At 41.2% G+C, this 11,384-nt stretch overlaps 1 protein-coding gene across 1 annotated transcript in view; it reads left to right on the top strand.

The window, feature by feature from the left end:
• The window catches only part of DHX8 (DEAH-box helicase 8), a 29,774-nt gene extending 18,692 nt beyond the window's left edge, over positions 1 to 11,082 (top strand). Inside the window, exons 15-23 of the mRNA XM_003768151.4 lie at positions 103 to 313; positions 466 to 647; positions 5,486 to 5,626; positions 6,661 to 6,816; positions 8,212 to 8,349; positions 8,750 to 8,878; positions 9,057 to 9,253; positions 9,880 to 10,059; positions 10,863 to 11,082. Coding sequence (XP_003768199.1) covers positions 103 to 313; positions 466 to 647; positions 5,486 to 5,626; positions 6,661 to 6,816; positions 8,212 to 8,349; positions 8,750 to 8,878; positions 9,057 to 9,253; positions 9,880 to 10,059; positions 10,863 to 11,082 — 1,554 coding nt within the window. The remainder of the gene's footprint in view (positions 1 to 102; positions 314 to 465; positions 648 to 5,485; positions 5,627 to 6,660; positions 6,817 to 8,211; positions 8,350 to 8,749; positions 8,879 to 9,056; positions 9,254 to 9,879; positions 10,060 to 10,862) is intronic.
• The last annotated feature ends 302 nt before the right edge of the window (positions 11,083 to 11,384 follow it).

The following is an 11,384-nucleotide window of genomic DNA, read 5'->3' on the forward strand; positions in this document are numbered from 1 at the left end:
TTGAGGGAGAGATGATTGGTGTCATGATAGATTGTGAAAATCATCTTCTTTTGCTTGTGTGCATTAATATAACCTGAGTCCCTTTTTTTCTTTTTTCAATAGACAGTACAGAAACGGCAAGACATGAAGCTGATTGTTACTTCTGCAACATTAGATGCTGTGAAATTTTCCCAGTATTTCTATGAAGCTCCCATTTTCACCATTCCAGGCCGAACATATCCTGTGGAAATTCTCTACACTAAAGAACCTGAGACAGATTACTTGGATGCCAGTTTGATCACAGTCATGCAGATCCATTTAACTGAACCACCAGGTGAGAAGATGGGACTGTTACTTCGAGGATAACCTATCTGCTATGAATGAGTCTCTTCTCCAGCACTGATCTCTTGAAGGGCAAAGGTTTCATGAGAAATGTAAATGACAGGTTGACTTTCCTGCCTAAATACCATGACTTATTCCATGCAGGTGACATCTTGGTGTTTCTGACTGGTCAGGAAGAGATTGATACAGCCTGTGAGATTTTGTATGAACGCATGAAGTCCCTGGGACCTGATGTACCTGAATTAATCATCCTCCCTGTGTATTCTGCCCTACCAAGTGAGATGCAGACCCGGATCTTTGACCCGGCTCCTCCTGGTAGCAGGAAGGTAATATCCAGTTGATTAACATTGCTTATGTCACTGATGTTTTTTGAGTTGTCATGCTGAGAATTGCTTAAAATTTCTATAAGCTTTATTTGTTAAATTTCCTGCTCTCTTGATCTATATTGGACCATCTGACTGTTCCTCAGTTATCTTTGCTAGTTCTTCATCAAGTCATCTGTTCACAATGATTTTTTTCTCAAGCTCTATCCTGAGCCCCTTTCTCTTTCTGCTCTGCTACATCATTTGATCTCATCAATTCATATGAATTCAGTAATCATAGATCTATACAGATGATTCTCAGATCTTTCATATTCTAGTCTCTTTTAGCCTACAGGCCCACATCACAAGCTGCCAGCTAGATATTTTGAAGCATATATCCATGACCAAATTATCTCTCCCCTCAAAAACTGCCTTCTTCCACATTTTCCTATAATTTTTGAGGGCATTGCCATCCTCTCAGTCACCCTACTTACAACCTTGATGTCATACGTGACTCCTCACTCTCACTCACCCCATATATCCAATCATTTGCCAGAACTTAACATTACTACTTACACAATATTTCTCATGAATATCCTTGCTCTCCACTTACATAGCTACCACTTAATTCAGGACTTCATCACCTCTATTGCAGTAGCCTTTTTAAAAAGTACATTTTTATTGATATATTTTATCTTCACTTCTCTTTCCCATTGTCCAGTTATTATATTTAATAGCTATATTTTTGATCTTTCACTCTTATCTCTTCTTTGGGGCCAAGTTCAGTGCTTACATTTTTGCATCATTCTGTTTCCATTATTGTTATAGTTATGTATTTTGTTTTCTTGGTACTGCTTTACTTCATTTGATATCAGTTCATATAGGTCTTTCTATGCTTTTCTGCATCCTTTATGTTTATGATTTTTTATAGCATAGAATCCATTACATTTATATGCTGTTTGTTTTACCATTCTCAGACACTAGGCATCTACTCTTGTTTTCTTATCTTTTGTAAGAACTTGGAAATTTAATTTTTTTTCATTCAATAAAACTTTGATCATCTCTACCCTCTTTATTCCCCAATGGAGAATAAAGGAAGAGCAAAATCCCTGTTAAAAACATGTATTGTCAAGCAAGACAAATATCCATATTGGATATGACCTAAATAAATAAATACATGTATGTATATGTGTTTACATGTTTATATATGTCTGAAGAAGGAAATATGAAATCAGGGTGCAGAATGGGGTGTGAATATGTGTGTAGGGAAAGGAGGAAGGAGGAGAAAGGGAGAGAGAAAGTGAGAGTTATGTCTCATCATTGGTCTTCTAGAATTTCGACTGGTCTTTATAATGATCAGAGTTCCTAAGTCTTTCATTGTATTAATTGCTGCCCTGGTTCGGTTCACTTCATTCCCCAAAAGTTCCTACAAGTCTTCCCAGTTTTCTTTGAAACCATTCCCTTCATCATTTCTTATGGCACAATACTAATTTATCATATTTACATATCATAAGTTATTCAGCTATTCCCCAGTTGATGGATACCTCTCCTGTGTTCTCATTCTTTACAACCTCAAAAAAGTGATGTAAATATTTTTGTGCATTCTTATTTAGAGGTTTTTGTTTAGGACTAATCTCTCATTTAATCTGCCTTTCTTCTAATTTCCCTTATTCCTTCCCGCGTTTCCTTCTTCCTTTTGTTTCTATTTTCCTGTTGAGTGACATATTATTCCTGTGGTCCAACTTTGCTTAAGTGGTATGTTTGTATTTTGACCAATTCAGATTAAAGTGATAATCAAATTTTAGCTATTCTCTTCTCCTCCTCCTCCTTGTTATTCTCAGTTTTAAGATAATTTTTCGTTGCCTTTCTCCATTTAGTATAATCTTCCTCCCCTCTTTTTCTAAACTTCCTCTCTGATCCCTGGTGATAATAGGAAATTTTCATTTGGGGCCAAGGAGATTACTGATGGATTCTCTCTCTGTCCATATTGCCCTCTTGTTCTAAGAATTCTGGGCCATTTTCTTTTAAGCTTTCTTGAAATAAAATGTGATGGTATTCAGGTAATCTAATGATTCTTAAAATTTTGTTTGGTTTGTTTTTGCTTTGAAATACTTTTCCCTTTTTTTCTGAGTATTTTCAGTCTTTGACTTTCTTTTAATATTTCTTATTGATAAGTGGAGTAATTTGCTTCTTCTTGGTCCATTCTGACTTTCAAGGAGTATATTGTCTGGGCAAAGTTTGTTGTCTCTTGTGGAAAACTGTTATTCCCTTTCCAGTTCTTTTTTTAATGTTCTTTTTTCTTTTTTAGTTTTATACTCTATCACTTTAATTTCATTTACAAACTATTCTTTCATCTTTTTCAGAAATTATGGTTGAATTTGTGCCAAAACTATGTTTTTTTTTTTTGAAGCTTGTTTTGGAGTGTTCTCTTCTTCTGAATTTGAATCTTGAGTATCCTTGTCACTAACTTTTCATAGTAGGATTATCTTTGCTTTTCTCATACTTCCAGCCTATTTCCTGACTTGAAACTTGATGTTAGGGTCAAGCTCTGCATTTCGGTCCTGTTGGTTGCTTTTTTGGGCTGTTGAGTATTGCATTGTTCCAGGACCTCAGGGACAATCCAAGTGGTTTGCTCTGTGGCAGTCTGACTGCTTTCCTCCCCATCTGAGCTCTGTAAGCTTCTGACCCGGTTTTAGTTCTGAGGAACAATGGACTGCTGCTGGACTGTCAGCCATCAGAGAAGCTCTGCTAGTACCGAATGATGCTGCTTGAGGTTTCCCTTTGGTCTGTGGTTTCTGCCCTGGTATTTCTCTGCAGGCTTCAGGCTGGGCTCTGCTCTGTTCCTGGGGGTCCAAGGCACATTGCAACTGCCTGCTTCTCTCTTAGCCTACTACCCAAGGCCCAGTTCTGCTCCTTGCCTCTCTTCAGCACAGGTCCCCTCCTTTCCCCACCCTGGATCTCTGGTGACAGAGCTGTCATTTGGCATAGCTTGTGCCCTGCACAAGGTCCCTGGGCCCAGGATGAATCTGGCATCTCCTCTTGCCCTGGGGCTCTGCTTCTTCCCAAGTAGAGTGCTTGCTTCTGCTCAGTCCTTTCCCTAGTGTCCACAGGGCCTCAGTCTTCCCTAGCAGCAGGATTCAATCTGCTGTGTTTTCTAGATCTGAATGGAGGAGTTGTGAAGGTGTGTCTGTGTCCCTTGCTGTACTTCTTGCTTCTCCACCGTCTTGGTTCCCTGAACTCTTATTAGCCTTTTAATTGATCCGTGATCCTCAGATCTCAGTGCTTATCACAGAACTAACCCTAGATAGTTGCTTAATAAAGTTCGTTGACTTCACTTGACTTTTTTCCACTCCAGTTCATTCATTCCAGATTTTCCTAAAGTATGACCATCTTCCCCCTTCCCTTCCCCCCCACCCAAGGACCTCCTCTTACTTTTAGGTTCAAAATAAAGTCCGTCATTTAGCATTTAAAGGCTTTTTACCACCTGGCTCCTTCCTACCTTTCCCATCTTAGCTGCATGCAACTTTTCCTCACCTCTGTCTCCTACAATCCTGACTTCCTTCAAGACTCAGCACAGATCCTCCCAGGGTGACTTTACTGGTGCCTCTGCCATCAGCTTATCCTAACATCCCTCCTTTTTCTGTATCTTATTCTTATTCACTTGTTTTTCAGTTGTGCCTGACTCTTCATGACCTTATTTGGGCTTTTCTTGGCAAAGATACAAGGGTGGTTTGCTGTTTCTTTCTTCAACTCATTTTACAGATGAGGGAATGGAGACAAACAGGGTTAAGTGACTTGTCCAAGGGTCATCCAGCTAGGAAGTGTCTGACATCAGATTTGAACTCAGGAAGGTAAATCTCCTGACTCCAGGCCCCATGCTCTTCGTGTTATGCCACTTAACTGTCCCTTTCTATTTCTTTTATGTTCTGATTTATTTGCAGGTTGCTTTCCCCATTAGAATGGACCCTCCTGGAGATCTGGGACAATATTTTTGCCTTCCTCTTTTCCCCAGGGCCTAGCACAGTTTGTGACCCCATAGTAAGCTCTTAAAAGGTATTTGTTGATCGATCGATGGCAGCTGTCTTTTCTAAACATTAAGTTTCTGTGGCTAAGCTGAAGATAGGCAGTCTTTGGGGACCAGTGTGATGCTGGCATGCTGTAAGCTGTGCTATAGCCTCCTAGCAGTGACTTTTCCCAAGGCATCATCTTTTATTAGCTAGACTTCTGGGTAGAAGAATTGTGGTAGTGCCAAGGCGAGACTAATAACCTTTTAGATCATGTATATTGCTACACCCAGCTGATGAAATTTCTCAACCTCCTTTTATGGCTGGAAAATTTTCTCCCATGTTCCACATATGTGAAAAACCCATTTTATAGTTTAGATGTCCCTGAGGGCAAGAGAAAAATCTCCTTTTGCATTGGCTAATGTGTTACTAGAAAATCGTTGCTTTCCCAAGGCACTGGAAAAATTAAAATTTTAGTAATTGTCATAGGGTCTTGACAGCTAGATAGCAATTTTATCCAAGTGAAATGGTCTTTGATCAGCTTTAGTTTTTCTTCTTTTCCTCCCCCTCCTTGTTCTTTTTCTCTCCGGCTCAGGGATGATTTTTCCTCCTCACAGAATGTGTGAGCTGGAAAAGACCCCCTCCTTTTCCCCTCTCTTTACTATCCCTTGATCCTTCCCAGATAGAATTGTCTTCTCTGTTCATCAGTTCGAACCTCCAGAGGAGAGATGTTATATATTTCCTTGGTGATGTGTCTCAGTGTCTCATACTCTTTTGAATTGCAAAGTTTTGCATATCTGCGTTACTCTTTGAGCAGAAAAACAGTCTGCCACAACTAATTGTGCTTCTCACCTGCAGGTTGTAATTGCTACCAACATTGCTGAGACATCTCTGACTATTGATGGAATCTATTACGTGGTGGACCCCGGGTTTGTGAAGCAGAAAGTGTACAACTCCAAGACTGGAATCGATCAGCTGGTGGTGACTCCCATTTCTCAGGTACATAAGCTCAGCCCTCATAAGAGTAGAGGTCAGCTCTCAGATGGGACTCACCAGCAGATTTCCTAAAAGATTTGGTTGCTTTTCTTAAAAGTTTTTGCATGTTCTTCTTTTGGGCTTTACAGTGTTTTAAGGATAAATTTTCTAAATGATGACGTTATATCTTTTAAACTGGCTGAGGGGAGTGTTTTGGGGATGTGCTTATGCATTTTAAATCTGTAGAGTGATATTTTTCAGTTTCTAAAATTGTAGCTCCTTTTCAGAACTATTGATATGGACTCCACCATGCTCTAGCCTAGCTTACCTAGGTGGAAGAGCACATGAAAAAAATACATAGATACAAATGACCAAGACACTAATAATTTTTGGCAGATTTGTTTTCCTGGTAATAGTCTACTAATCAAATTTTAACAGCAAAGGACCATATTAGAGAAGCAAATTGAAAAATTGTCTGTTGCTGTTAACCATTTTTGTTTCAGTGGGAGACTTGGAGCCTCTTAGACCATCAGGGCCTCTCAACAGGAGCATTTTAGAGAATCCCCCTCATCTAGTCAGCTGGATGTCATTCTAAGGTGCTGCTGATTAGGGTGTTTTTTCTGGATCATATGGGCTGGGTGCAAGCTGAAAGTACTTAGCGTGTCCCAGTCAGTCTTCCCTCCAGGGACTGTCTTTTTGTTTGCAGCTGCAGCAGAGGTTTGCACAGCCTGGCACTTCTGTAGTTTTGCTGCTAGGGCTTAGAGGCTGCTCTGTCAGGACAACTCTCCTTCTCTAGTCTTTGCCAGGCTGCTGTGCCCATAGCTGTGCTGCAATTGAAGTCAGTAATTGCTTCATTGTGTATCATTCTTCAGCAGCTATTTAAGTATTCTGCCATAAAAAGGATGAGAGTTAGAATCCTGGTCTTAGAAATGATCTGAATGACAGTGGAATAAACCATTTATGATTTTGCTAGTAGCTTGTTACTTGTTCATAATGCTTTTCTCCCACCTCAGTAGCTGTTAAACAGGTGTGCTGTTTCTTCATGTTCACCTTTCTAGGCACAGGCAAAGCAGAGAGCAGGGAGAGCGGGGAGAACAGGGCCTGGAAAGTGTTACAGGCTCTACACGGAACGTGCCTACCGAGACGAAATGTTAACCACCAACGTGCCTGAGATCCAGAGAACTAATTTAGCCAGCACGGTGCTCTCTCTCAAGGTAGCCATCATGTCCCATTGCATGGAATGATGTTGTCATTCAGTCATTCACTTGTATCCAACTCTTCATGACTCTGTGGACCACTCTGTCTGTGGGGTTTTCTTGGCTAAAATTCTGAAGTAGTTTGCCATTTCTTTCTTCAGTGGATTAAGGCAAACAGAGTTCAGTCACTACTCTGTGTGTGAGGTTGAACTCAGATCCCTCCAAGCCCTGTCCTGGCACTCTGTCCACTGAGCCATATAGCTGCCTCCAGGCATGAGCATTAGCACAACCAGTTATGAAGCTTTTAGTAAATTAAGCTCAGTTTTATGAATCTCCTTTAATACTTAAGTAACATCAAAAACCAGTTATTTTGAGTCAAGTGCAAATGGCTGAAATCAGGGGATGCATTGTAGCCAACATGTCTTCTCTAGCTCCTGTCTTTTTCTTTTTTGGAATTACAGCACATTGATCATTTGAGTTTTTAGCATTTCAGTTAACACCATTAACAAATTTGAAAAATGTCATTAATATCAAACCAAGATCCTATGACAGTATAGTTTCTTAAAGAGTCTTAGTTTTCAAGCCCTTTCTCTACTGTGTTGAAAAGTCAAAATAAAACAAAATAAGGACACACACACACACATACACACACACACACACACACATAAAATTAAAACTAAGCTATAAGATCAGAATACAGACTGGTCCTTTGGGAGCTTAGTTTTATTCTGAATAATTTCTCTTCCTTTCCTAGTCCTCAGTGGAGAGCTTCATTCTCTCTTGGCAGTGGCAGCTGCATGAGTAATTTCCCAGATGATGGCATTGTCCCCACAACAGTTGATGTTACTCTGGAGCCCTGTCATTTTATTGGTGCAGAGTGCTCCACCAAAATTTATTATTTATCCTCTGTGAGAGGGGGGAGGACAGAGCTTCAGGAAAAAAATCTGCCATCCTCTCTGCTTTCCTAGCAAAGGGGTTGGGATGACCAAAATGACTGTTCATTCAGTAACACAAGTACAGTGAACATAAGTCTTAGGACCTTTAGGGAATAGAAAAGAAATAGAAAACATTGCATCTGTCCTTGAGGTTGTTAAAAGCCAACTAGAGTAATTAAATAAGACAGCACACCATCTATTATTCTGGGGCATGAATTTTGAATTTCTGTGAAATATTACCCTTTGCTGAAACCTAATCAGGATTTCTGGAAGGTGAAATGATGATGTGTTTCTTTCTTCTAAGCCCCAGGGGCCCATCCTTTGGCCTGTTGGCTACTGTTAATTTCTTTGGTCATCTTCCTGTTTTGCACTTGAGGAACCAAAGGAAGTATCTGAAAGTCTCTGCTGGGTCCCTGGAAATAGATCTTTGGGATGGTCATTAAATGGGGTGATGATGTTTCTATCCCTTCTAATCTAGGCTATGGGCATCAATGATTTGCTTTCCTTTGACTTCATGGATGCTCCCCCAATGGAAACTCTGATTACAGCCATGGAGCAGCTGTATACGTTGGGAGCCCTGGATGACGAGGGCCTGCTCACCCGTCTGGGCCGCAGGGTAAGTCACGGCCCAGCCTCACAGCCCCCCTTCCTCACCCCTCTTTCCCTGCCAGAGAGCACCTGGAGGTCCCTGGGTGGGCACAGATTCATTCTCAGCCTGTCCATCTCACTTGGTTACCAGATATCAGCCAGGAGTCCTGCTTTATTTCTAGAAGAAGCACATCTTTTCCCTAGGCTAATACAGTCTGGTCTGAATCGATTTCCCCCAGTGTGAGTTTTATGGGCCCAAAGCTTAGACTTGGTGAATTGCCACCTGCCTCCTGACAGCTGTTTGTTTTTCTGCCCTTACAGATGGGGGAGGAGGGTCGGGGAGGCTGTTCCCAGAGTGGGTCCTCCCTGCCTGCCCACCAGGGAGGCCTTCCAGAGAAGAGTCAAGCAGTGTCTTTTTCTCCCTCTAGATGGCGGAGTTTCCCTTGGAGCCAATGTTGTGCAAAATGCTGATCATGTCTGTACATCTGGGTTGCAGTGAGGAGATGCTCACCATTGTGTCCATGCTGTCAGTGCAGAATGTCTTCTACAGGCCCAAGGTAGGGGGTAAAGGCCTGCATTCTTAGTGCGTCACCTCATGGCAGGCACACTGAGCTGGCTTAGAGGGGAACCTTTTTTGGAGGAGGCCTGGGAAATGACATTTTGGATCTGGGGTTGAGTAGGAATGAGTACCTGTGGTGAAAAAAGAGAATAATCTTATGCTCTATTGATTGGCAGGACAAACAAGCCCTTGCAGATCAGAAGAAAGCCAAATTCCACCAAACTGAAGGTGACCACCTCACTCTCTTGGCTGTGTATAATTCTTGGAAGAACAACAAATTCTCCAATCCCTGGTGTTATGAGAATTTCATACAGGCTCGCTCTTTGCGCAGAGCCCAGGACATCCGTAAACAGATGTTGGGCATCATGGATAGGTGAGTCTAAAATCTGTTTTTCCCTCCACTGTGCAAGGCCCAGAATCATTTACTGCAGAATCTTTTGGCGTGACCTGTCATAGAGTGAGTGCTTCTGTTCTTTTACCTTCTCTATATGATTATTGTCCTTCTAGTCCCTTTACATAAAGCTGCCAATCTTCTCCCACAAAAATCCAATAAAGAAGAACAAAAAAAAACAACTGGCATCCACCAACAAAAAAACCATCTCTTGATCTACTCCATTTTTAAAAATGTCTATTCTTTTGTTACAAATGAGTAGTGATGCAGATTTTTGCTTTTAAAAATTTCACAAAGGAGGACAGATTCTTTGTGATTACAAATAATAACCATAATTTTACAAACCTAATGGAAGAAATTGGCCTTAAATCAGGACCTTAAAAGTAAAAATTCCTATTTTGGAAAAGTACCTGAGTGATTTGGACTTATGCTTTGCCCAATCTGTAAAGCAACTGTTTCTCTTTGATATTTAGTGGTGGAAGTAGGGATTTCCTGGTGGGAGTAGGGAGAGGAGCGATAATGAATGTGTGGTTATTAGTGTCTGACCCATTTCTGACAAGAGACTGGTTCCATGTCTTTCTTCTGTTTTCCTTTGTTCTGCTATATAGACATAAGCTGGACGTGGTGTCCTGTGGCAAGGCAACAGTCCGTGTACAGAAAGCCATTTGCAGTGGTTTCTTCCGAAATGCAGCCAAGAAAGACCCACAGGAAGGCTACCGAACTTTGATTGATCAGCAGGTGGTCTACATCCATCCCTCTAGTGCACTCTTCAACAGACAGCCAGAATGGTAGGCCAGCAATACATAATGTAGGGCACTCTTAATTGGTGGAGATATCACACCTGTACATTTTTTGTGTATAAAAAGGCAAAGCTCTATAGATGTGCCACCTTCCAGGGAAAGTCTTGATTTCTTTTTATTCATAAGAACTTATGTGAGATCCCTGCACAGTATGGATAAATTTTCACTTAAATTTACAAAGCTAAAATATGTATCTCTGTGCTCTTTTCCAGCACTTCTTTTAGTGCTAATATTTCTAAGAGGATCAGAAATACTAGTTTGACCTCTACAGGTCTCATAAGGAAATCATATTTTCTTCTAGTTCTTATTAATCTAATTGATTTCTCTGAGGTTGTGTATCTCTGGGTATATTCACATTAGGATAATTGTTGCAATTCACCTTTGATGTGAGCCACTAATTTGCATGACAGATAAGATTCTTTGGTTCATAAAAGCCAAATTTCACCAGGTTTCTTAAAACCTTTTCCATTTGTGACCCCTTTTTTGCCTGAGAAATTTTTATGTGATCTTAGGTATATAGGTATATAAAATAAATTTGCAAATCAAGCATTTACTAATAACAAATCATAATTTTGCAACACATTCAGTTATAAGATCGCACATAGGGTCGAGATCCACAATATAAGATGTTGGGGTCTATTGTGCAGTGGTACATTAATGGTAAGCAGAGCTTGGTGGAATAAAAAACAAGATGGAAACCAAAGGATGAACAGGTGTGGTTTTGTAGGTTTTATTGTGGACCAGGGTCACATAACATTGTAGTTTTAAGTTTTGTGTTCATCTGTCCGCAGGGTGGTATACCATGAGCTGGTGCTGACCACCAAGGAGTACATGCGGGAGGTCACCACCATTGACCCCCGGTGGCTGGTGGAGTTTGCTCCGGCCTTTTTCAAGGTCTCAGACCCCACAAAGCTCAGCAAACAGAAGAAGCAGCAGCGGCTTGAGCCCCTATACAACCGGTATGAGGAGCCAAATGCTTGGAGGATCTCCCGTGCTTTCCGGCGGCGGTGACAAGGGAGCCATTGACTGTGGCACAAAGTATTCCGTTTTGAGTTTTTGCTGGAGGACTGAAGCCCAGGACTCCAGTGAATTTTGTTTAAAACCCCCCACCAGGAGCACAGCTGTCTTTGAATTGAGAGGCCTCAAAGCCAAAACAGGACATCCTGACCTGCACTCTCATTTCTTTTCTTGTGATGAAAGCCTCAGAAGACAGGAACTCACCTTGGCCATGAGATACATGCTGCCCCCTTGCCTGGGCCAAGCTCGTGAGGAGCAGGTATGTCCCACCTTTTTCTGCAGAGCTGGACCAGGAC

Source organism: Sarcophilus harrisii, chromosome 4 (genome assembly GCF_902635505.1).
Source record: "Sarcophilus harrisii chromosome 4, mSarHar1.11, whole genome shotgun sequence".
Lineage (NCBI taxonomy): Eukaryota > Metazoa > Chordata > Mammalia > Dasyuromorphia > Dasyuridae > Sarcophilus > Sarcophilus harrisii.